At 43.3% G+C, this 27474-nt stretch overlaps 1 protein-coding gene across 3 annotated transcripts in view; it reads right to left on the bottom strand.

Annotated features, from left to right (window-relative positions):
- mta1 (metastasis associated 1) overlaps positions 1 to 15422 on the bottom strand; it is a 36003-nt gene extending 20581 nt beyond the window's left edge. For all 3 annotated transcript variants that reach the window (XM_069152718.1, XM_069152719.1, XM_069152720.1), the window contains exons 1-3: positions 15304 to 15422; positions 6055 to 6122; positions 3141 to 3234 (exon numbers count right to left, since the gene is read on the bottom strand). In XM_069152718.1, coding sequence (XP_069008819.1) covers positions 3141 to 3234; positions 6055 to 6122; positions 15304 to 15331 — 190 coding nt within the window. In that variant the 5' untranslated portion in view covers positions 15332 to 15422. The remainder of the gene's footprint in view (positions 1 to 3140; positions 3235 to 6054; positions 6123 to 15303) is intronic.
- Between the last annotated feature and the right edge of the window lie 12052 nt (positions 15423 to 27474).

Below are 27474 nucleotides of genomic sequence, written 5' to 3'. Positions count from 1 at the left end.
AATATTTGATCAGTGACTCACAGCAGACACACAGGCTCATATGCGCGCACGCGCGCACACACGCATGCACACACACACACACACACACCATTCTCCGCTGATCCATAGTGAAGCTGAATTAAAAGTACCCCTCCAGCAATTCCTCTGAGAGGGCCCAGAGCTAAGAACTCAAATCCATGATGCATAAACACACACAAACATGCAGAAGATAACGAACTTAACTGATCGGTCGTCACACACACACACACACACACACACACACTCAGAGAAAGTGAGGCTGCAGCTACAGAAATGCAGACAGGATGCAGCCCACACCCATGCGGTGCACAGCCATTCCTGCCATGCATTTTTTTTTTTTTTTTTTTTTTTTTTACATACTGCAAATGTCTGGAAGCCCCCCCTCCCTGAACTGCAGCTGGCAGAGCTCAGCAGAAACCGGGAGGCCTGTATGGGAGCAGCCGTCAGTCCACTCTGAGATACAGCACCCGGCAACATCTATCAGATGATGCCATCATCAGATTTGTTGTACCTGCTTTTTGTTTCACCAATAATGCAACCTTGATTATAAATGACATTCATGTTTCCTTACCAAGCAACAAGAAAGAGGAGACACCAAATCAATAAAATATCCAAATGTCTTGGTTCCACAGAGTCATAATGCTTCATCTCTCTCTCTCAGACACACCAGAATACCCACACTTCTTCCTCGGTCGAAAGCAAAGTAAACCAGAAATCCTGCAAGAAACTACCATGCTGATAAAGTAGCACGTTTGAATGCGTGCACACAAACGCAGCTCAAAAATAATCACAGACTGTCTTAAAGAAACACACACACAGACAGACACACACACACACATGCACCCGCGCACACACACACGCATGCGCACGCACACACACACACACACACACACACACACAGACGAGTTGATGCTGTGTGGTCCAGCAGAACAAACAATCCTGTTCTGCCATGGAGACAACCCCCCCAGGCCTCCTGTGTGGACCCTGCGGTTAGGAGACACACACACAAAGACAAAGACAAAGACACACAAAGACACACATGGACTTTCACACCCCAAGAGCCAACACTTAGCCTGCCACACCCAGTCAAAGACTAGTGGTTGGTTCTGCTCGCCTCGACTACAGGATGGCAGCGTTTCTCCTGCAGCCCTGCAGCTCTGCACGGTAGATTAAATTAAGACTACTTTAAAATGATTTGATTGGCCCGATCGGCATGTTTAATGTAAATCTTAAGCCAGAGTGGGTGTTTTCTCGACGCGAGCGTGTAAACAAGCAGATGGCCAGACGGCACCGGACACCAAACAGTGTGTAAAGCCTACATCCTCAAAACCACAACCTGCGTCTGTCAGCGGGGTTGATATTTCTCAAGCAGCGCCACGCCACGCAGAGACGGAGCCAAGCGGGCCACCTCGCAGTCCACCGGGGCCTTTGATCATGTCTCCATATTAATGTGTTTCTACTCAACCATACTGTTTTTTTTTTTTTAAACAGACATAGCAGAAATTAGCAGAGTATGTTGCATTCGAACACCTCCGTGGCTCGTGCATGGTAAAAAAAAAAATCTTGTGATTCCCAACCGGGGGAACTTCACCAGGAAGTACCTGGAACGACTGTGGAGGAGCTAAACGCAGCTCACAGAAGTTGCGATGGCTGAAAGATATCTCGACCTGCTGAAATATTCAAAATGTAGCCGTTATATGTCTTTGTAAAGCAGGGAAATCAACGCACCAATACGGCCAAATACTGGTGGGACACGGAGACAACCGTCACTCATGATTATCAGCTCTACATGCACAATTTAGATTAAAAAAAAAAAGAAGATTCAAACAAAAATGTAAAAAATAAATAAATAATTTTAAAAAAAAGAAGATTCAAACAAAAATGTTAAAAAAAATAAAATAAAATTTAAAAAAAAATGTGACTGGTGGTGAGGATGACGAATTTAACAACTACTGCAAAAAAAGAATAAAAATCCTCCGGCATGTGTGTAGTGGGTGTTGGTATTTTCCCACCAGGATAGATAGAGATAACCAACAATGACAATGAAAACGACTGCTGCACAGTCGGGTCTTTTTAAAAAAAATCAAACGAGAGGTCCGTACCAACTCATTTCAAATAAATGTCATCTTCCAGGACGCAGACTAAATTTACAAACCTAACAAACCAAACTGTGGTTTTATGCGAGCATACAAATATGACATGACGAGACCCCGGTAGTCGGCGGCAGTGTGGCAAAATTGACCATTTTCACACGGTGAATGGAGGCGATACGAGACAGGTGGGCCGCGCCGTGAAAAAGCAATATCCTGAGGAACGAACAAATCCCGTGTCCTTCTCCTGCTTCTTTACTCTTTGAATTCAGACACTCTGGAAAAGTGTCCCTGAAGGCACCATTTCTAACTGACCAGTAAGGAGATGACTCAACGTTTTGAATGGCACCGGCTGTTACCCGTGACTCAAGTTTTTTTTTTTTTTTTTTTTCCCCACAGATCTTTCTTTTACTACTAACCATCTTAGACTCGCCATATCGGCCCGTCGGCGCTTCTGTATTCACCTCCTTCGCCGTTTCTTTTTTAAAATCACTGTTTGACAGCCCTGCTCTCTGAAAAGCGAATATTGAAAGGGCCCCACGAGTCTGATCGAGATTGAGCTCCTTCAACGACTGCCACAAAAGGTTCCACATATTAAGGAGGACAGCATCACATTGAAGTACACCGCTACACACACACTTTCATAGGAAGAGCGCACATGCGCGCGCGCACACAGGTGTCACAATATTGATATACACAGCAGATTAAATGCTGTCTGCAATCAAGTCAGTCGGAGGAGCTGCTGCAATCTGGACAGGCTCAGTAAAAGCACACAAACTGCAGTTTTGCATCAGCCCTCGATAAAAACTCCCAGATGCAAACGAGCCTCACGATCGAGCCACATAACTGGCAGAGATGTGGGTTTGTTTTTTTTTCAGTTCAGGCAAATCTCGTTTTATTGGATGCGAAGGCTCTACAACTTTGTTGTGGAAAATAACTGCAGAGGGTTGCCAACAAGAACAGTTTTATGGCCTGGCTGGCATGTTTTTGGATGCCTGATGTTTGCTGGGTGGGTTACGGTCGGTCACTCACTTGCATGTTTGTCTGCCAGAGCGATGAGTGTGCTGGAGATGTCCCTGCGCCGGTAAAAACACACCACTTTGGCCTCCACGTTCCCATTGGCTGTCTGCGAACCAGAGACAATCGGCGTTACCACGGCAACAGGTGGTGTGCGCACAGAGCACCGACACATGCGCACACGCACACAGACAGACGGACGGACACACACACACACACACACACACATATATATATATTAAAAAAAAACAAAAACAAAAACATAGCTGAGGTTAGTTTTTTAACTTTGCCTGAAAACAAAGTGTGAGGCTGCAGAAACCCTCCAGGATGATGTGCAGCAGGATGGTGAGGTGTGCTGGGGGCTTTTTAGTGAAGTCCGAAGATCTGTTTCAACCTCGTAACACTGCAGTGATATGTTGATGCAACACAGTTTTAAAATTACATGCAGCATGATAATGTTTTTTGTTTTTTTTGGATAGCACCTGAAAAAGAAAAATGACCACTAAAATCGATTAGCAATTAGCATCATTTTGAATTTTTGGTTTGTAGCTTTTGCCTCTTTTTAAACTCCTTAAACATATAATAAATATAAACAGAAATTTGGATAAAGTTGTTTTAAGGGTTACTTATAATTGACAATCACATTTGTGCGCCGTTACAAGCCATGCTTATTGGATATGAACTCTTGAGTCTGACCAGTGAGGTCAAATCTGAATGATGACAAATAATATTCAGCCGGAGCGAACACATTTTATATCTTTACATTCTGCAGTGACTTTGGCAATTAGCAAAGAATTCAAATCCAATTTTCCACTATCACATTTGAATGATGAGCACGTGTGTGTGTGTGTGTAAGAAAAACAAACATCAGGCCTGGCTATAATCTTAATGGAAACATTTGGCAGCTCAGCAGCAGAACCTATTTAAGCGAGCTGAAGTCATTCTTTTACACGTCAGTAAAATTATAAAGAAATCGAACAAAACACAGCAACATTAGGAGGGTGATTCCCCGTGGTATTCCCTTTAGAAATCTATAAATAAAATAATACGTGGAGATGACGACGAGAGGAAGTGGCGAGACCAAATAGAAAGAGGATGTGCTCGTGGGAAACAAAGACAACATTAATGTATAGTTTCAGCATACGGCAGAATTATTTCTAAGCCATTTTTTTTTCCCCACTTTGAGTAAGTTACTGTCACAGTTTCTCATATAGATTGTAATATTATACATTATTTATTCAGTTTGGTTTGGTTTTAGTATATAATGCCCAATATTCCATAAATTCAACTTAACATCTGGTTTTGATTGGTCGGACAAAACCAGCTATGTCGTATCGTCCTTTTGTGACACTGTGATGCGCAACTATTATTTGCTCCCTTTAAATAAAACCTTTTTGTTTAGATTAACATTTTCACCGCGATGTAACTTTGAGCTGAAGCCTCACATCAAGGCTTTCAGACTGGATTGTGAATTTTTCCGTTTTTGGTTTTTAGAGCTGGGAAGGTTTTCTTCATTTCTTCTTCTTTTTTTTCCCTCTCCCTCACGGCTTTATTTTCTAAACCTGCATCGCAGACCCTGTTGGAGGAGAAAGCCCGCAGATCCCCGAGGAGCAGAGAGACTGACAGTGACGGGCAGAATGGAGGGCCGAGTCGGAGCTCTGTGTCAGTCACATTAAACAGCCTCTATATTATCCGGGCCGGGCCGGGAACAGGGGGACGGACGGCGGGGCACCTGTAACTAGTCTGCAGGGACACCGCTCTTCTTCTGACTGAAACGTGTGAGAGCTAGCGGGCCGGGATTCACCCGTCACCTTCCGCGGCGACATCATCATCATCATCATCATCATCCTCGTGACATATCTATTCCATTGTTTTTACGGCTTCTGGTGCAATAAACAGGAACAGTATTGGAAACGCATATTATCTACATTTCAAAAAGGGTAGTCTGGAATAACGATTGTTATTAATAAGTTATTGCATAGTAATTACTTTCAGCTCTGACTGGGCATCAATCATGAGGTACAAGATACAAAAAAGACATTTGTATCTCAGGCAAATAAACAAAATCTCTAAGTTATAAAATATGATGCCGGCATCTATTGATAACTAGAGTTTTCATTTTAACCATATATAAAAAAAAATCTGTTCCCGGATTGGAGCAGCAACTAACTAATTATTTTTTACTTGTGTTGATGATTTTCTTCCATTAATCAATATTCATTTGGTTTTTATAAAATGTCAGAAAATGGTCCAAAAATAACCGTTAAAACTTCATATAGACCAAAGTCACATCTTCAAAGTGTTTATTTTTGTCAGACCAGCTTGATGATATCTCATTTATGGTCACGTATGATATTAAAATCTGCCAATGCACTCATGTCAGAAGCAGAAACAGTGGAATATTGAATTTTTGTAAATAAATTAATGAAAATAGTTGAAGATGTTGTTTCTGACAATAAACAAATCAGCTAATCATTTTCTGTTTAAACTGGATTACATCTGGAATCTTTTAAACAGTCAGAAACTAGAATTTGCACTTGACAAAATGTTTGTTTTAGTGTATTATAAAGCCATAAATTGGACAAAAATAAGAGTGTTACAGTTTTAGTATTTTCCTCTCTCACCTAATAGGATGTGAGTATTTTTACTGAACACCCCAGGGTGTAAGAATATAAAGTAGCTTCCATTTATCACAAATAAAGCCCCAAAAAAACATTTATCAAACACATAACGGAGGGAGCTATTCTACATTTTAGATTTTTTTTTTTTTGCATTAGAGGTGCATGAAAGACACAAAGGCAGAACAGCCTCGCCTTAATAAGAGTGCATTAGTAGGGTTGAGACGTCAGCGTGAGCAGCTGATGTACAGCGGTGAGATATGTGCTGCGTTCAAGGGTACCAATGCAACGTCGGACACCCACTCACTCACCTTGTTCAACTCCTCTATCCTCCTGATCAGCAGTGGGTTACTGGACGAGTTCTCAAAATAAACATAATCTGCAGAGGAACAGCGAGAAGGAGGAGGAACAGAAGGAGAAAGAGAGAGTGGAGAATGGAAAGAAAGAAAGAAAGAAAGAAAGAAAGAAAGAAAGAAAGAAAGAAAGAAAGAAAGAAAGAGAGAGAGAGAGAGAGAGAGAGAGAGAGAGAGAGAGAGACAGAGAGAGAGAGAAAACGAAAGAAAAAAAAAAAAAAAAAAAAAAAGACATGTCAGTCAGCAACTCGAGGTCATTCAAATATTCAAGGTGATTTCCAGTTGGACCGCACCATGACAGCTCAATTAGTCACCAGGAAAGTGCAGCGGAGACGTCCACAAAATGTTGATTTAACTCGATTAGGCTGATTTCATACACAGATCCTCTTGTAGTTGGGAGGTCTGACTTGAATGAGATGTTGACGCGCCGATGCACACTCACGACAAATTGGGCTCTCCAAACCCTCCATTCAGACGGGAAACCTCGTATTTCCTCGGCCATCGCTTTTTCTTTCCCCCCCCCCCTTCCTTGTCTTATTGCTCCATTCATTCTCCGTGTGCGTGTGTGTGTGTGTGTTTGTGTGGGTGTGTATGAGACACCGCACAAGCTTTACCAATGCGTGTGACTTTACTATGCATTATTTTGTGTGTGTGCGCGTTTGTGTGTGTGTGTGTGCGTGCGCCTCCTGGCGCCACTCCAGGCCCATTGGAGGCTTAGCTCTCACCAGGATGTCCCCGCAGGCCTCAGTCTTGGTAGGGTGCCTGGTCTTAGCCCTGCATGTGTCTTGGCTGAGTGCTGTCAGATTATACCCCACACTTGGTAGGTTGCCTGGAGTTGGCGCTATCCTCCCCTTACCCTGGATCTGCCCCCTCCCCCCTCCTCACCCCTCTCCCTCCCTAAAATGTCAAAAAAAAAAAAAAAATATGCTGATTTCATCATTTTATATCCTCGTAAATCAAGTGTATTTGGGTTTTGGACAGAGCTATAGCAAATTCATGGTTAATAACAATAATAACAAATCCTTTTGAATGTCACGGGTCATAAAACAGTGAAAAAAAGAAAAATAAAATACTCATTATATTCACAGCCCAAGGCAACTATTTAGAGATATTTTTATTTAAAAGATACAAAACAAAAAAACTCTGGATTTGAGCGAATTAAAAAAAAAATTGGGCAGAATTAGATTTCTGTGGGTTACCAGAGGAACATGCTGAGTGATTCTCATGATGACAAATAGCAGTATTATCATATGGAGAAAGTTAAATGGCATTTTTTTTTTTTTTTGTGGTCTCGGTTTTAACTCTGTCATGACTCGAGTGCAGCCCTGCTCTGACTCGGCTTAGTCGTTCCTCCGGTTTTGGACTGTGTTCAGAGACAACAAGTATTTGAGGACCCCGTCGTTGGCCCCGAGAACATGTATGTGCCGTTTCAACATGTCAACTACTTCCTGAAAATGTAGATTCGACAACTGATTTAAAAAAATAAATAAATAAAAAACTTCAAATACAGACGATATCGAAAGTTAAAAAAAAAAAAAAAAAAAAAAAAAAAAAAGTTTTAAAGCAATATTATCTTCACATTCGACCTGCAAATATTATGTCTGCTGACCTCAGCATTTTCAACAGTCAACGGTGGAAGTGTGAGAAATCTGCTATCTCGGAGACGGAGGCGGCAGATACAATCTCTCCGCCCACGCCGATCTTTAGCAGACTAAACCGCGAAGCAGCCACTGCATCCCAGCAAGGGGCACACCTCCACTTCTCCGACTGGAAAACCTTTCGCTCCGCTATCCCAATTGGTATTCCTCTCTCCACCCACACATACACAAACGGAATAAAAGAGGCTCACGCCCAATCTCGGGAGCTTTCCAACAGAAATCGGGAGTGGAAGATCTCTCGGCGCCGACAGCGGGTAAACGTGCGGTATGAACCCGAACCAAAATAAATCCTAAATATGTTCCTCTGCATTAAACCGGTGAATGATCCTCATCTGCTTGAAGACATAAAGAATCTAACACCTCCTCGCGGGTGGGTGGGGTGGGGGGTGGGGGGGCGAACCAAAGGCAGCAGGAGACACGACGAGGGTAATTTCCGTGACGGTTTCCGCCGAGCGAACTGCGGGCGCCCCTTCGCCGCCGAACATCGCGAACGAGACGGAGGGGAGATCGTCACATCGCGCCCGGCTTCCCTCCGACCCGTAGCAGCTTGCTGCTCGACTCCGCTGCCACGGTGACAACTTCGTCCCGCGGCTGAATATCAAACGGGCCTGGTTTCAAAATTGAGACAGAAAATGAAGACGACACATCCTGACGGGCTCGTTTTCAGACAGGCGAGGGGGGGGGGGGAGAGAAACGCCTGGAGGTCCGGGACGGGAGAAGCTGGCCCACGAAGCTGCGGGAAAGTGATCGGTCTTTGAGCAACGAACTTGTTTAGCGCCAACACAAACAAGGAACTGATTACATCCTTCTAGAACCGTTTTAACAGACTACCAATCTCGTGTCGAATTTCAAGCGAAAATGCCCAAATTTGCCCCGAAGTTCAAACAAAAAATGCCCTTGTTCAAAGAGCACTCTCATTAAAAAGTTTCAAAACCGGGGATGGGTCCCGTGACAAACGGTGACATTCAACTCGGGCCTTCAAAATGTTCACCGGCTCTGAGGGACCCATTAATCGGGAGCCAAAATACGTCACGACCATTTCAAAATGAAGCACAACCGCATGTCCGACATTGAGTTTTGATGTGGTGGAGGGTGTGAACCGCCGCCCCACACTACCACGTTCTCTTGGTCGGTGACAGCACGTCTCCCGCTGCATTTAGAGAAGGTGGGACGTTGGGCACGGCTCGCCGCCTTCCTTTTTTTTTTTTTTTTTTTTTTTTTTCCTGGCTCGGGAACTTAAAAGTTACAGAGAATGGAATCGCTTTTTAAGTTCAACCCCGTGTCCCTTCCTGCCGCCTTCCAGCGAGGAAAAAAAAACAAAAACGGGAAGAAAAATGGTGAAGGGACTGTCAAGGGTGGGCTGGTGGGAGTGTTGGAGTTTCCACCATGTGAGGAGCTGAAGGCTGGTCGAGAGAGAGCTGGAGAGGAACTCAAAATGAGAGCGAGAGAGAGAGAGAGAGAGAGAGAGAGAGAGAGAGAGAGAGCAACAGGGGGAGAGTGAGTGAGAGAGAGAGAGAGAGAGAGGGCCTGTAGGCACCGAGCAGCGTCACTCAGTCTCTCCGTTTTCCCATCAGCCCTCCCGCCACCTCAGCCCGCGTACAGCCGCCCCACTCTCCATCCCCCACTCCCAGCGCCAGCCAATCGGCAGGCTTCCGCCGGCCGTGATGTCACAGTGCAGTCAAATTTTGCGCCAGCCAATGAAGGCACGTTACCGAGCCCCAAAAGAGAGAGTCTGCTGGGCTGATTCAAACCAGGCCAGCGAGAGACAGACAGGCAGAGAGACGCGATGATGAGAGAGGGAAAAACATGAGATAATGGATAAGTACTCGGCCAGAAAAGGGATTCTGACGGGTGAACGAGTCGGTCGGACAATTAAAATAAAAGGCAAAATGGGAAACGAAGGAGGAAAAAGGCCCGGTGATGAACACGAGAGCGGAGGGCTACTTAGGAAAAAAAAAAAAAATCCCACCGACGTGGTACACGCCAAGCTCATCCAAACAGCGTCCGCGCGTTATCTGTGTTGACCAGGATAATCCCAGACGCCAAACAGCCCACCGAACAATTAACAACCCAAACACGGCCGTTTCCACGGTGTTTCTGTTCAACGCGCAACACGGCTCGCGACACCTGCGCCAAAATACCTGAAGTGAGAGCGACGGCGGAGGCCGCTGAGACACGCTCGCACACATCTGGGCGAAGTTGTCCAGACGTACTCGGTGTGTTAACGGTATTCGGTCATATCCGACGCTGATATTTCCATTTTTCTGCTACAGCTTAATAACGCAGCCGTCCGGCAGCCAAGCGGTCGGGAAATCACACGAGGAGTCGATTTGTCTTTAGGGTTCGAAGGACATGCTACAAATCTGATCGCGGCCTCTCCGGACGTGTGCGGGGGATTATTATTGGGCTCTGCTTCTTCTTTTTTTTTACCTTCTTCAGACCGAATGATGGACCGAGAAGATAACGAACTTAACTGATCGGTCGTCACACACGCACACACACACACACACACACACACACACACACACACACACACACACTCTCTCTCTCTCGGGGTTCTCGGTGAACTCTTTGTGAGTCTGGCGGCGACGGTGTTGCAGCGTTATTCAACAGCGCAACTTCCTGTGGGCGGAACCTGTGACTTTCCAGCCCTCATGGTTTGGGTCATTTTTGTCCAGCAGCAACTCCATTAATGTTGTTGTTGTTTTTATTTTTAAACAAGATGTTCTCAAGGTTGTCAGAAAGAGAGAAAAGCAGCACTATTTTGTGCAATTTGTAAACATGATATTGCAGCATTTTTAAAAAAAAATTTTTTATACACAAGAGCATACAACTCTCTTATTGAGCAGGATGCAGTCTTTGAGTGCCTGTTAAAAACAGTAATAATTATGGCCAATTAAAGACTTCATTTTTTATTGAAAATGAAAGAAGTTATGCATTTGTTGTTGTTGTTTTCTCTGTGGTACCGAAAACATACCGAACCGTTCATTTTGTGTGCCGCTGAACCTCAGCGCAGTCAGACAAACCGGGTAAATATTCAACAACAGTGGGGAGGGTTTGAAAATTTCCAGTTTGATGAAGGGATTTTTATTCAAATGAATTTCTAGTCATTTGGGATTCAAAAGAAACGACTCGAGCTCCACACACACACACACACACACACACACACACACACACACACACCTCACGAGGAAGCGGAGTCTGTATAGATGTACAGTACGCTGTGACCATGATGAACAGGGCTGGGCTCGAGCTGGGAAGGGAGACGAGAGAAGCAGGAAACGAAGAGCGTGAAACATCTGCCCACGCTTGCCCATGCACACAGACCCCCCCCCCCCCCACACACACACACACACCACCACCACCACAGCCTACACCCCATCCAGCGCTCACACACACACACACACACACACACACACACACACACACGCACGCGTCGACGTCGTCGTCGTTCAGCAGCAGCAGCCATGAAAGATATCACCGCTCGGGCTGTCACACTATGGACGGACGTTTCTATGGTAATGGGCAGGTAATTTTAATATTCCAAAATCAAACTAACACCTTATTTTTTCACACTTCGAGAACACCCACGTTCCCTCCGGGCAGCACCGATCAACAGCTGCACACATCTGCATCCGTCTACGGCATCTACCAATAACTCGCAGGGTTCCTGGCTCAAGCAGGAAAAAAAAAAAAAAAAAGAGCATCGAAATATGTCTCATCTGAGCTGAGAATATTCTGCATTCAAGACCAAAATATGAAAACATTTAATTTCCCATAAATGTCAGCGGCGGTGTTTCGATGTAATATGATCTTATAAAAAGTAATAGCAACTCCAATCACGCCGCTCCGACACCGTTTATTACGACGGACGTACGCGCCGCTCGGGCCTCTTACGGGGGAGAAAGAAAAAAAAAAATAAAAAAAATAAATAAATAAAAAAATGGGGGCACTTTGTTTTGAACGGATGTAATAGCCGTCGCGCATCTGTCCAACTGGCTGTCCTGAACTTGGCAGGACGGGTGCGACGAAAGAAGCCTCAGATCTTCGCCCCGGCGAGTCCGCCCGCGAGAGAGACAACTGCCAGCGTGGGAAATTAAACGCCAGCCGTCGGCCAAACAAAGTGTGGGCCGCTCTCGAAGTTTGCGAGTTGGTAAGTTTGGAGATTAGTAAACAGTACGACACCTCGGAGCGCGGGTCTGAATCATCGCTGGCAGGACGGAGAGCACGTCCTCGCCGGCCAAAAAAGAAAGAGGTGGGCACCGACACCCGAGTTTGTCACTTTTTAAAGTTAGTAAACACGACAGCGCATCTGGCGCATTCAGTACGAGCACTTATTCGAAGGAATAGGTTCAAGATCGTCTTAAAATAGCACTCCACTTCCCGCATGAAGATTGTAACAGCTTTTGCGTGCTGTAATCGTTCCTTATGTCCGTACTAGTGCATCTCCGATGCGGACGATGGGAGTGCAAAAAAAAAAAAAACAAACAACCCCACAGCCGTCATTCTGTGCAAAAGTACATGAGAAAGCTTATCTGGAGCCAATATCGGGCTTTAGCAGGCTTAGTCTCACATCAAGCGAGTATCTCTTTGTGTTACCGTCCCCTCCAGACACTCTTAGTGGAAACACCAAAAGGGGTGATTTACACACACACACACACACAAAAAAAAAAAAAAAGTGTGAAACTTTGGAAGATATGTCAAACTAAGACCACGTTCAGATCGACTTTAGGATATAACAAATATACATATATATATATATATATATATATATATATATATATATATAAAAGCAGCCTCCTCATTTATTTGAATGAAGGCAGTGCGGTGGCTCAACACACACACACACACACACACACACACACACACAAAAAACACACATGCACACAGGGTCGTCCAAAAAAAAAACGCTGCACTTGGCTCAACTTCTGCTGCAACACAAGATTATCTAGCGAGGAGCTGCCAATCACATTCAAGCAAGCACACATTCCTGTTGAATTACTTACAATACTGTGAACACCATTGTAGCACTTTACCTCACAATCACAGTTCAATGTCTGTAAAAAAAAAAAAAAAAAAAAAAAAAAATCCCGTATTTCTGTTTTCACGCCGGGCTGAGCTTAAATCTGAATACCCGCTCGGACCGATGCAAGCCACGAGGAGTAACCAAGCAAAAACCCATTTCAATACCCAAACGAACACGTCGCGACCGCTTCCGAGACCGAGAGACGTTTTCATCCGAGCGACAAATCTGCAGCGCGTCGGGGTTTTTTTTCTTTCTCCACCCCAACTCTGGACTCGCGTCTCCTCCCGTCCCACCATCAGGATGATAGAACTTATGGTACGGGCTATACTTTGTCATCAGCATTTTTGCTGCGTGGTGGAGGTGTGTGTGTGGGGGGTGGGGGGGGTACTAGGAAGAAGCGCTGCAGGCGGCGGAAGCGGGGCTTGTGGCCTGCACGGTAAAAAAAAAAAAAACACAACAAAAAAAACAAAGACATCAAGGCCCACAGAGGCAGCTTTTGTCCACTGTTCATTCAAGGGAAGTCATTGCTTTTCCAAGATGATCCTGCATTGTCTTGCAAAGTGGCAGCCATCTTTTCAAGGGTTCTGCTTTGTTTGTGGGGCTGAATTGGTCTCAGGAGAAGCTTCAGTCAATTACGAGGCCCATTTTTGGCCGAAATTGTGATCGTTTTTGATTTAAATCGGTACTGTAACTGGGAAAGAATGGTTATAATAATGTTTGTTCATCAATGTGATTTTTACGCTTTGTGATTTCAGCTCAATTTGGGTCAAATCGGCCAATTAGACCTACTTGTAGTGCGTATTGTTTTCCTACAGAAGGGCAAGCAATCATCGAAATTGCGGTCGTCACGAAGAACAACTTTTATGTTTTTAGTGTGAATAGTTTAATCCATTTTGATTCATCGAATTTCGTTCGAGTGCTCCAACATGAGGGGAGGGGGAGGGGAGGGGGGGGGGGGCAAAATATACCATCTAACAACTACAAGGTAAGGAACTAAATAGCCTAAACCAATCCATTTTACTGCAAATTATTTTGCTGGGGGACAACGCATGCAAGGATAACTGGGCAATATCTCCATCCAAGTGGCTGACAAGAGTGAAGAGACAAATTAAGCAACATTATGGCTGGTGAACTTAACTGGGTCTGTGCCCTGGACATAATCCTGTCCTCACTCAGGTAGGCCTCGTTTCATTTGACTAAACACGAAGGCCATGACGTTCACTACAGGCTATTTTAGATGCGCGTAGCGAGCCGAGGAGAGAAAACAATCCCGCATTCTCGTTTCACTAAACCGTCCGTCGTTGCATGTAAATACTATCACACACACTTGTAAACAGAAGTACAGAGAGACGACTACTCAACCAGAACAACAGAACAACAACACATCACAATCACATCCAAACAAGTCTCCAGCTCTAAAAGGATCAAAGGAAATGTCCTGCGAATCTGTGAATTCTTTCACCTGCGTCCTGCATTACACACACTTTTATGTGGTGCTAATTTGAAGTGACTTTTTTTGTTTGTTTGTTTGTTTGTTTTTCTTTCTTTCCCCGAATTGCATTTGCATCACATCCAACTGCTCCAATCCTTCCTCACAGCCGGTGATGCAGGAAGACAACCCCCTCCCCATCAAAATGCAGCCACTACTGTGTTTACACTACAATTACAGTAACTTTCATGCACATAGCACCTACAGAATGGGAAACAAGAGGAACACAAGCACAAAAGGAGTGGGAGGGGAAATCAGGAATCTTATTTCGGTGTTAACTTAAGTTGCCTGTACAAAAAGAAGAAAAAAAAAAAAAGAAAGAAGCAAAACATACTCCGGCTATAAATGTGTAAAATAGACTACTTTTCTTTTTTTTTTTTAGCTACATTATGAGATTATTTTTTTTATGCAAATTTTCACATTTTATTTTTTTGTAAATAAGTGGAGCCTTTAACTTTTGGTCTCAGCTCCTTTCCCTGCACTTTAAAAAAAAAAAAAAAAAAAAAAAAGCATGAACTGCTTGCTTTGCTTTACCGTGAGTCTTAAGCGGTTTCTGCAGGTCACCGAAGTATCTCCGGTGCTTACTTATTGTTATGAACGAGCAGACCCGGGCAATAGTTGAATGGCACGCCAAACTTTTACAATTCGTTCGCCACGCCACCTTAAAATATACATAAACACAATGCAACGCTAGTTTAGGTGCATCTTTACACTGGAGTAGTTGCGTCGGGTTCGTGCTAAGTTCCGAGAAAAAACAAAAAACACAAAAGAAGCGAGGAAAACCCGGGGAGCAGTTTTGTGAGAGAACCACTACTCTTCATCACCATCCTCCTCTTCACACAGTCACCATCATCATCATCTGTGAAGCACAAGGCTCTTTAGCTTTAGGGAAATAAAAAAAAGAAGGGAAGGAAAGACGGACCGCGCTCTGTAAATACGTAAAAGAGCGGCGGTGAATCGTGGCGAGACCGCCGTAAAACATTCACGGGAAGGTTTTTTTTTTTTTTTTAAATGTTCTCCCCGCTCGACCTTACCTCCAACCCGGTACATGTTCGCTGCCATGACTGCCCCCGGTCCCTGGCTTCCTCTCCAGGTAGAGGGGTGGCTCTCTTCTCTCTCTCGCGCTGCCGGAGCTGTGTTAGCACTGCCGCCGCTGTGTGTTGGAAAATGGTGGATTGATCAATACGAAGCAGAGTGGCCGCGAGACCTTAAAGAGACAGTGCACTTCTTTTTTTTTTTTTCAAACCCAACTTTGGCGGCAGTAGATGTTGACGAGTGGGCTGGTGTGACGCGGTATCGCTATAATTCTGCTAATTACGTGCATTTAACCGTCAAAAAAAACGTAACCATTATTTGTAAACGTCCCTTAAAAGAAACGTGGAAGTGACGTCACTGGCTCGTCCAAAACCAATGGCAGAGGCCTACTTACTAAGATGGGAAAAAAAAAAAAAAAATGTCAATTACAAGTAGAAGTCTTGCATTCAAAAGTAAAAGTACATAATAGGCTTAGTACTCCAAGCTAAAAGGCAATAAAGTATCAAAAGTAAAACTACTCATGATACAAAAGGGCCCTATTTTCAGTTATTTATCATACAGCCTATGAATTATTGCACTTTTGCCTCGTTCACATGTAGCTTCATGCGAGCAGTCTGCACAACCTATATAACAATCTGATTTTACATATAAAATATTGATCTGAAAAGTAACTAGTAACTGTTGCTGTGAAATAAATACAGAGGAGCAGAAAGTACAATATTTCCCTCTGAAATGTAGTAGAGTAAAAGTAGGTTATTAAACAGCAAAATATGGAAATACTTGAGTAAACTGTAGCTACTTCAGTACAGTACTGGAGTAAATAGGCCTATTCTTAGTTACATTCCACTGCTGTTCAAAACCAACCATTGTGCTCTTTATTTTATTAGTTAATGCTATTTCAGTATTTATTTTCTGACGCAACTGCCAGTTTAGATGATAAACGTTGGAAAAATCCCAGTTTTCAAGAGCAAATACCCCCATTTTCTCTTAAGCGCCGGCAACTATCCTCCTGTCTTCAATCAATTGTGGTTTCAACAATAAACTATCATAATATTTTACAGGGAAACTCCTGGGAACACTTGTGAGGTAAGTACTCATCAGTGTTTGAAACGTCCAGAATCGGTTGGTTGGATGAGGCAGAGTCGTACAAAGGGGACAGAGTTGGTATTAAAATAAGCCATTTGCTCGGAACTGAAGTGTACCTGAAAATTCATCATCCCTAAAATAAGCCTGTGCTGCAATCCCAAATCCCTCAGCTCAGTGATGTAAAGGGAGGCCCGTGGAGCAGCAGGGGAGGACCCCATGGGGATTGTTGCAAAGATGAAGAGGCTCTTCCGTTAAATTTAATTAATGTATGTAAGAATGGCAGAGGTTCATCTCTCCAGTTCAATCGTTGGTTGGCACGAATTACAATGCTGGCATGTGTGGGATACTTCATGGTATTTGCTTTTAGGGTATGTAAGACATAATATTTTGTATAGTGTTCTTTAAGTACAATCTTTTTTTTTTTTTTTTTATTGGTGTATGAATGTTAAACATTTATCAAACTTTAGTTGCCTATTTTCCTCCAATAAATTCATGTTATTCATGTTACGCCTTCTGCAACAAGATCCGGGACTATTGAGCTTATTAACACCACCTACTTGGTTAAAAATTGCACATTGGTTCCGTAACATAGACTGACAGCACTTGTTTCATTCTTTAAAACCAGCCACAAACACTGTTGTTCTCACTGCATATTGGCAGTTTACCATAATCAAAACATAAAACCCTTAAGAGCTTTTGTTCTCATGGAAATCAGTCTTTTGTGAAAGGTGTATAATACGTGGGATACTGGCAGAATATATAGCGCAGTCTTCCACAGATAGTTGTTTGATTAGCTCAGTTTTCATTGTGGATACAAGCGCAGAGGTTCTCTGCAGGAGGAATGCTGTGGTGAAGGCTTCGTCTGATCTATACCATATGGAAGCCTCAATTACTGTGGCCTAACACAGGGGACTACAGCCTGCAGTCACATGACTGCTACAGGCCAATCGCGTGTACTTACAGTACGCACTCCTACTCAAGTGTGCAGTCTCAGTGTTGGAACTGAGCTGCAATGAAGGGATCCTGTATTGTATGCCGGGGCTCTTTTATGAAAAAGAACGAGAGGCATACAATGTGTTTATGTAAGATGTGTGTGTACAACCATTTACATGCACACGGTGTCATTCAGATTCAATTATGTTGAATTTGAGAATGTGTTTTTAGTGTCACTGCATCGTCGAAACTACACAGTATTTGGATGTGTTAAACAACGTGAGAGCTTTATTATCCAATGATTATCTTTACATAATGCCTTTTTATTGCACACAATGCTATGTGCAACATACAGTGCATCACAGCATAAAAAAACAGCCATTATCCAACTGAATATTGCTGCTAATTGTTTAAAACATTTATCACTGTAGTATACTATACATATGTATATATATATATATATATATATATATATATATATATAGCTTCCTTTGCTAATTGAATGCACTGTGAAAGAATGAAGGTGTGCAGTATTGCAGGAAATCCTTGAGCGATTTGTGTTATTCGTCATGCATACACTGAGCTGTCGTTTAAGCTGCTGTAATGTTCCCCAATAATCTGGGAGGAAAACAGTGCCAACGCTTAATATGGTCTCAATTAAAGGAAAATGGGTGGTCAACAATGTAGCCTTGTATTTTGGGAACCGTTACTGCGTTCATTAGGACTGTTTGTTTACTTGGCTGCGTGCTGCTGTGCAGATGTTCTTTTTGAATCAACTCGCTCCTCTGCCAGATGTTGCTGTAGTCAGGAAGACAAGCGGGTGAGCATGCAGGCAAGAACTCCATACGGAGCAGAGCGGTGCAGGTGTTCTCCCAGATGAATCTCCGTCTGTGGAGATGGATTGGCTCGAGACACGGAGCGTCTGCAGAAACTCCCCTCGGTTTGGTTTGCAGTCCTGCAGGATGACCTCTGATGGCCCCTTTTTTTTTTTTCTTCTTTCTCCTTCACTTTCTCCTCCTCTCTTGTCTTCTTTTTTTCCCCTCCATGTTGCAGATAAATGCACAGGAGAGACAAAGACACAGAGGAAATCAATTAGGCCTGTTTCCAGGCAGAAAGCATTCCATATCTTTAATTGTGCTTCTGTTGGTTCTCTCATTAGGGTCTGTGCATGCATCCAGACACTATGGGAGGTAAAGCAATAAAGGGACTATTGTTATCTTTCCTCCACACATTACTATTAACAGTGAAAAAACTCACGTACTTTTATAAAGGAACAACCAATGACACTGGTCTCTAGATGATGCCTGAACATTGTAAAGGGGTGATGCCTAAACCCACGTAGGTGTCTAATAACATAGGCAAATTAGTGACAGTGATTTTAAGGCTTCACCACAGTAACAACAAGCGACACACCTTCTGCTCCAGGTCATACTATCTACATGAAGCACATTGGCTGAAATAAACATTACTTGTTCAAATAATATTAGTTAATACCATGTATATGTAACCATTACAAATGCCTACATTTTTGAGCCCATACATAAAACAACTAATGCCTACTTCAAATCACTCCTTTTGCAGCTGAAGAAAATGCTCATAAATAGTGTCGTCTGTGAGGCCACATGCATTTAAGTTTTGTTGCATTTGATGGTTTACACATCCTACACATGACACTTCTCTGTTGCAGACTTCAGGGATGATTGGCCATGTTTTCAAGTCCTCTGAGAGCAGCAGTGACTCTTTTAATTGGGAATCTCTGGTGTCAGGCCTCTGACAGACAATTTTCACAGCAAAAAATATCAGTTTGTAACTATAAATATACAACAACAGGGGGAGCTATTGTCTTACTTTTGCCAAAATTAGCAGGTCAGACAAAGGAACAGCTGATTTTACATCATGCACACTTTGATATGCTGCAATCCATAATCTTAACCTCATGCAAAAAGAAAAACCAAATCTGAACTCCCAAATCTTTGATGAACCCATTGGTGTTGGTAACATTTTGATGAAAAACAAATGCTCCAAGTTGCACTGACTTTAGTCTACCACCAGGGGTCATCATCCACACGGCTCTTTCTATTGTCCTCAGTTGCTCCCTGAAAAAGAGTCACGCAGTGGGAAAAGAAAATGAAAAGGGCCATCTCTCTAGGCGGAAATGACACTTCAATGAGTTGTTATGAATTCTGGGATGATGTCATCCTTTAGCATCAAGACTGTCCCACAGTGATGAAGATCTTAAGGGGTAACATAAATCAAGCTTTGTCATTATCTCCTCTGGTTTACTGTGTGTTGCTAGTGCAAACTGGGTCCCGGTCTGTCTTCTGTAGCATGGCTTTGATTGAAACATCCAGCCTCAGAAGAAACCTTGGCCCGATTCCAAAGGGATTATTGCACTTGTGGGTTATTGATACCGTGACCTTCACAGAATTAGAGGAGTGAGAATGAGGCCGAGAAGAAACAGTGTGTCAGACATGGATGCAGACAGTGGAGTATGTGGCACCCGCCAAGATGCCCTTCAGGAGTCCCAGGCCCCACCTTGCATGGGAATCCTGTCCCTGAGTGTCCACCCTCGACCACAAGACCACATCCCAAAATGCCGGAAGCCGCCGGACAAGAGGGACACATATTTAGCAAAAACAGCTGGTGAGCCGCCAAATGTGTCTCCGTCTGCAGAAGCACTGGCAGTTGATGAGAGGACGGTGCTATTTGGGGAAAACCCACAACAGTTGGACATGAAAAAAAAGGAATTACTGGAATGGCAAATGGCATCCAAATGTCACGGGCTGGACTTCAATCTGTTTCCAGCAAAAATGCTTGTCATTTTATTGGCCAACACCATCAAGCTGGAGCAGCACCAGCTGATGTCGAGACACTTGTTCAGCAACTTGTGATACAGAAAATACACACATGCACATTTCTACACCAGTTTAATCGCTGGATATTGTGCAACTTTGTGTGTAATGGACAACTCGAGCCACAACTTGGTGAAACATTCTCTTGATTTAAAATGTGTTGTTCAAATAAACCAAAAAACATTTCACATAAAGCCTCAGACAAACTGACAGGAAAAGCCAAGTGAAGCTACAGACAAACACAGGTGGACACATTAACCTGAAAAACAGTGAAGAAGGCTCTCAAGTGATCTCTCACTGGGGTTTTAAATGATTTAAAAGTTATAAAGCCTTCCATGAGAATAATTTGTTGTCCACCTGAGCACAAAAATTGCTGGTTTCACTTGCTAGTGTGCCTCTGTAGTGAGATACTTCAGCTTGTTCGGTTGAACGGAAACTTGCTTGAGTTTCCGCGGCACTTTTTGGAATCTATGAAACCTTTTAAGACACTTATATTGAAGACACATTGATCTTGTCCGTTTGAGCAGTGCTTGATACATTCAAGGTAATAACTTGGTACTTCACCCATAGTTTTTGGCTTGTTTATTCTATAATAATTGTTTTTTGAGACATCTATTTTCCTTAAAATGGACTAGTAATATACAACGTATCTAATTGGTACTAATGCTTTACTAAATTAGATTTATCATAATAATTTCACTAAAAACAAACTCTTATCACAATACCTGAGTATTTAAGGGGTCGCTTGATGGTATTTCTGTATACGGACATTTCTTAAGCACTGACAAGATTTGTGAAACACCTGGAAAGCCTCTTCAGAGAAATCCATAACCCTAAAACGCATCCAGCCTTTATGATGTGAGCGCAAATGCCTACTAGATCAGCACATCCTGTAATGGAGTATGATTGATTGGTGTGGTAATCTATTAAATATAAATTACATGTAATATAAATTGCATGTAATAATTACACCTGGTGAGAAAAATATAAATGCTTGCCTCTTAAAGGCCCCAAACAAGCACCTAAACCAGGGTGGAACCTCGTAGAGCCTGCTTTGTTTTCCATTGCAACACCACCCGTGTTGAAAGGGGTCTAATTATACATCGCAAAACCTCAACTCAAGAGAACACAACAGGTTTCTTTACATCGAGTGGAACAAAACTTCACATGTACTGAATGTGACCAGTCAAGTTGGTTTTGGACGAAAGCTGCGCATGGCAGCAACATCTGAAACGGAGAAACACACAGGCTTTGTTAAACGCTGAGGTAAAGAAAATGTTCCAGTTGCTGACATTTTTTATTATGAAGCTCAGGAGAGACCTTGACACAGTGACTGACATTGTTTGTGGGCAGACCTGGCATTAGAGCGGCTGTCGGATGAAAGACGTGGAATAGACACTTTCTCAAAGGGATTTCAAACAGGCATCATTTTAAAAGACTTCTGACTTTGTGTTCATAGTAAATTTGAAGAGCTGATGTTGGAAACATAATGACCCCTAAACTGTCGTTATTACCAAGAATCTAAATCTAAGTACCATAGCATGTTGTGCGCTAAATGCTGTTCTCTGGTAGAAACTTACGAAACACAGAGTAATATTAAAATAACAGTTTGAAGTTTTGGGAAATGTACATGAATATGTTGTGGATGAAATAAATCAGCGCGCTAAATATGAAGCCCAAAGCTATAAACTCTGCATACAACCTCGACCAAAGTTTGGTTACATATTATATCTTTTTTTTTTTTTTTAAACAAAATGCATGTTTTTTTTTTTGTTTTTTTAACCTCCCCATTGCTTCCCATCTTTAGATTAATCTCATCTCGTCAGAGTGCTATTGATCTTCTCATTCAACCGTCTGCAAGAAAGCACTTAAACTCACCCAAATGTCAAAACGATTGCTGTAATGTCTGCATCGATATGTTTACACATGCAATGATGAACATGATGAATACGCCGGTTGAAGATGTCGGTCTGCGGCTGATCTAAATGACTCCTCTGCTGACTGATGCTTGATGAACGAAGCTCACGCAGCACAATCACAGCGGATATATCTGCTGAGTGGAGGAGGAGTCTTCAGGACACATGAATCACAGATCAGACTGTATTGATCACTCGTCTGTTCCACTTCAACAGCAGGCAGAAAAGCCTTGATTAGTCAGACATACGGGGACTTCAGAGTGATCAAAGAGTGTGGAAGGGACAGAAGGCAAAGCATGTAATGCTTTTAAAAGAGGGTATCTTATCTGTTAATTAATCTGCTTCTGATAACATCAGCGGGCGCAGTATTTTCACTCCCGTGTACGTCACTTGAGTGATTTCCTTGGAAATGATAGGGAGCTCTGTGAGAGGGAGGATCAGAGAAGGTGGAAATAGAGAGATCAAAACCTCTGAAAACTTCTGCCAGCTGCCACCACCACACCCTCCCTCCGCGGGGGCCCGCGCTGGGATCCAGCGAGGGAGCCACGCCTCTATTACGACCTCTGAGACGGCCCATGTTCCCCTCTCTCAAACCTTTTATTTACACTGTAAACAAACACACAGGGCAGCAAATGCAATGACAGATTTATCAAATATATATATATATATATATATATATATATATATATATACAGGGCTAAAGATAGACTTTTAGATCAGACAGGGGAGTAGTGAAAGTGCAGCGGAGCCTTGACCAACAGTGGACAGTAAAGATGTTTGCCAGATAAAACAATACGCCCACATTGCTAAAAATGGCATTCAGTGGAGTGTAAACCCGTCACAGTCCCAGTGGGAGTGAAATACGGAAAAATTGACCGTCCACGGAGCACTCTCTTTTTTTCTGCACTTAAAAACACTGTGATGGAGCCACAAACAAACTGTTGTTTTGTCCGTGAAAGCCCCCCCCCCCCCCCCAGGGCTGGGTCATAAGTCTCAGTGAGCGTACATGTGACGGGTCAGAGGTAAAGAGGTCACTGAGAATGTGAGTAAGATTCGACTGGACGTGATGTTTAGACCTGAGGGGGAATTAAGAAGCACCCAATTAGTCAGACGGCTAATGAAAATGAGTGTAAACCATTGGGAAATAGTTTATTAATGGTTTCCAAATGGTGTGGCTGAAAGACAACTTTAAATATTTTATTTCATGTAATTATTTTTGGAGTTGATCGAGCACATCACAAATTCTTATTTAAGGCCGGATGACCAGTCCCTTTTATCAAAAGAGGATCCAAAAGGCTCAACGTAAATTGAAATAATTGCCAATAAGTTGGAAATCCACACCACTAACACGCAATATCAAGAAGATGAGTCATTCCTTAATATCTGATCATCAAAGTCTACTTTTAGATCGCTTTGTTTGCCTCCGTGGCGACAACATGTTATTGGGTTGTTTGTGCATATGTTCATTCCCTTCTTTTAAACACGACATTTCATGAACACCTTGAGGGGATCTCTTCCAACTGGGTACACATATTCACTCACCCCCAACGACGAACTGATTAGATTTTGGCCACAAACTCGACAAATCATACGCTAATTACAACATCACTTTGCCCACATGTCTATTAAGGTAAAATGGTGAAGGGATGACATTTTACATCCAAAAGATCAAAGGGTCAACTTCATTGTGACATTATAATCTCCTGTCAGTATTCAACACTATAACTCAGCAGCAGAGATAATTTCACATTTTGAAGATGTGTGTGAAGCATCCACATTTTAGAATTTGTAGTCTTTGCAGCAGCATCTACAGCGGAAGCATTATCTACAGTCTGAGTCTCTTAAACGACCAGTGTCTTCATGGCAGATGTGGGGCCTTAAAATCTTTTATAATGGACTTCTTGTTTCAAAAAGAAAAAGCCTCCCATTGTGGAAATATTGTGCCGTTTTCATGGTGAGTATATTTTTTCCTAATTTTAAAAATGTTGTCAATTCACACACGATTGGTTTTGTTTCTTTAGCAACACAACATAAATGAATGAGATTTATTGTGACATCTTTCTATGTTATTTTCTAACCAAAACCACTTTGTTGACAACTAGGAAAGTGTATTATTTTTAAGTTTACATACAGAAAGTATACCGGTGTCCCTTAACACACACTCCTCCCCCCCCCCCCCCCTCCCCCCACCCCCCCCCCCCACAGAGACATCGCTCATCACATTTTCAGGCCCAGACAAAGAGGGCAGATAAAACCGTCCCACTCGTCCTCTCGGTCTTATCCAGAAGATAAAGTATCTCGGTGTTAAAATCCCACTGACCACTCCGTCTCCTCGCCCCGACGTATATCTTATCATGTGCTGAGAAAGTTTAGTCTCAACCCCGTCTCCTGGCAGAGCTAAACACGGGCTACTGTTTCTAAAATAATCGCTCCTCCAGAGTGTGTGCTGTGGGAACATTTCAATAATTAATTCAGACTCTCTCTCTCTCTCTCTCTGTCTCTTACTCAAAGACATGCACATGCTCACCCGGCACGTCACGTGTTGTACATACAATCGGTATGTGCTCACATTTATAAAAAAAAAATAAATAAAAAAAAAATTTACCAAAAATTCCACAGCTCTCTCATGAGGTCTTTTAAATAATGTGCGTGTACATTTTAAATAGAGGCCTGAGAACGCCTCAATCCAGCCTAAATCATCTGGTTGCGTCTCGCTGTGGTCTTCGATTGTGCTGCTGCTCGGGCTGGCAGTTATGTGCAAAAAAAAAAAAAACGACTTGTCACGTGGCTGGTGTGGATTAAGCGTGCATTTTCATCTGCGGAGCCTGAATGTGTGAGTGAGTGTGAGTGAGTGTGTGTGTGTGCGTGTGTGTGTGTGTGTGAGGAGGGGGGGGGGGATACACAGGAAGGAAAAAAAGAAGGAACCGCCGGTCGAAAGACTGGATTTTTACTGTCTGCGGGCCAAAGGCGGCACCTGTTTGGCCTTGAGGGGGGGAGGGGGATTGGAGGGTGGGGGTGGGGAAGGGCTTGTATAATGTGTCTCGGCGTGAGCCGTATTGAGGACAGGTGTTCTGCTGGAATTCATAAACACCCTTCTGCTGCGGGGGCCCGGGTCACAGACGCTCCGGGCCTGGGAGTTCTGTGCAGGGTAAAAGGCCAAACACGGCTCGGAGAGTTTATTTCCCACTGAAACCACGCCTGCTAATGGGTCACAGATGATGACGCACTATTTCCCACCAAATTCAATACTGCTTTGGTGATTTTACGCGATTTCTGCCCTTCCTTTGTCACTGAATTGACATTGACGTTGTCCTTTGTCGCACATATAAAGTATTTCAATCCAAAACGTGATGACATCGGTGGAGTGTTTTTTTTTGCTTACGTTGTCGGTGCTGTCCGTCTCATCTGATGAACACGCACCCACACTGTGTTCATGAAGCCGACTGGTTGGGATTTTGAGTCATTTTTTTCTTTCGCTATATCTTTGATTGATTCTCTTTTTTTCCTCCCCCAGACAGATTTATAAAATATGGTTTGACTTGATGCCTGACTTTGTATTTATATCCTGAGTTTTAATCTTTAGTGTGCATGTGCCTTATAAGAAACACAAACTCCCACAATTCCCACAATGCATCTCAGACAGCATCCGTTATTAGATCTGTCTGCCGTCAGCTTTCAAGCTCCATCCCCAGGAGTTCGTTACGCAGGCTTTCAGTTACAAATTTGAAGCCACATGCAAGACAAATTCTCAAACTTGAGATTTCCCAGAGCCGCAGCAGACATCACTCAACTGTTTTCATGAGCCAAGTAGTACTGGTCATGTTCAGTACACTGAACCCCATGTATGAAAATTGAAGCTATTCCTCTTGGAGATGCTTTTTGATAAAGAAAAAAATTAGGATGTGTCACATTGTTGAGTGTTTTAAATTTTTTTTTTTTTTTTTTTTTTTTTAATCATTTCACAGTAAAGTGCTAACATGCTTTAAAGGCCCGAGGACCACCTCCCCCTTCCCTCCCAGATGTTTTCTGTCTATTCCTGTCCGTCCCCTGTGGGGCTGGATGCTCGATCTGCTCTGGAGGAACTGAGAACCAAACACCAGATCAAAAAAGTAAAAACTGGTGGCCTGGATACGTCCACTTAAGTCTCCCTGGCTTTTCCCGCACTCCTCAAAAGCATCAAATCGCACTGGAAGCCTGTCAGACCTGGCCTCTACAGTATTCCCTCCAATTTCATTCATATTTACTCTGCGTATTTTCAACCTTGAAATCAAGTTTTTAAACTTGTATTTTTCAAGGGAGCCTGTTTTATCTGACTGCAGATATGGGGAATAATTCCTGGCCTTCCTTTATCTTTATCACATGGGCTCAGCGTGCTCTGAGGACCTTCAAGCTTCAATCTCTTCCTCCTCTCCGCTCCAGTTCACTCCGTAGTATATATGACCTCCTCTCCTCTCAGCAGGTTTGAGTCTGATTTGTGCACTGCAGCTGAACCGGCAACAAACCTGCAAACACAGCAGGCAAGTGGAGGTGAACGCTAATGAACTCGCGTGTCCTCTGTGAAACACACAGCACTATCTACTCCAACTCCAACTGCCCAGCGCAAACCGTTAGTCTGAGATCTTTCTTTTTCTTTTCTTTTTTTTTAAACTCGAGAGATAAGAGCGGACCGGTTGCAGGCACGCTGACGGCTGCTAATCAGCTGCGACACAGATGTGGGAAATATCAGAAGTGTCTGTTCCTGGACCGGGATCTGTGTCACCGGGAACACAGTCCAGACGGCACGAATGTGTGAAAGAGATGATCTCAGTCACTCTCAAGAAGCCCGGTGGAAAGAGCCAGACACTGATAAACTCTTGTCAATGAGGGTTTTAATTAGTCATCACAAGTGAATGTCATCCTGGACTGTGAGAAATTCAGAAGCTGTTTTTTTTTTTTCTTGTTTGTTTTTACCAGCTCTGCCTGTCCCTCTCAGTAGGCCTACTCTTGTCATGAAGCCAGGCGGCCTTCTCGAGGGGAAGCTGATCCACCCGAGCCACGTTTCAGCGTCTTCCTTTGCCTAACAAAATTCCTACGATTCACTCAGTCTGAAAGGGAGCTTTGTGATTCAACCAAACACTGCCTGCTTCTCCTTTTGGAAAAAAAAAAAAAGGGTAAAAAAAAAGGAAGTGGGAGTGCACTCGCCCCAGTGGACTGCCTCGCCCCAGTGGACTGCCTCGCCACTTGCCGAAAGGCTTTTCCCGCCTGGCTTTGCCCGTCTGTGACAGACCACAGACTGGCCCATAGAGAAAGACGCGCTGCCTTCAAGTGCTGCTCGTAAGACTTGCACCTCTAGATTCATCTGTAGACTGAAGGCCGGGCCGCGCATGAAACAAATTAGATTACA

The sequence above is a fragment of the Embiotoca jacksoni genome, unplaced genomic scaffold (assembly GCF_022577435.1).
Source record: "Embiotoca jacksoni isolate LCO1_2020_lvr unplaced genomic scaffold, fEmbJac1.0.p SCAF_18, whole genome shotgun sequence".
Lineage (NCBI taxonomy): Eukaryota > Metazoa > Chordata > Actinopteri > Embiotocidae > Embiotoca > Embiotoca jacksoni.
The sequence above is the reverse complement of the archived record's forward strand: the minus strand, read 5'-3'. Positions and strand labels throughout refer to the sequence as shown.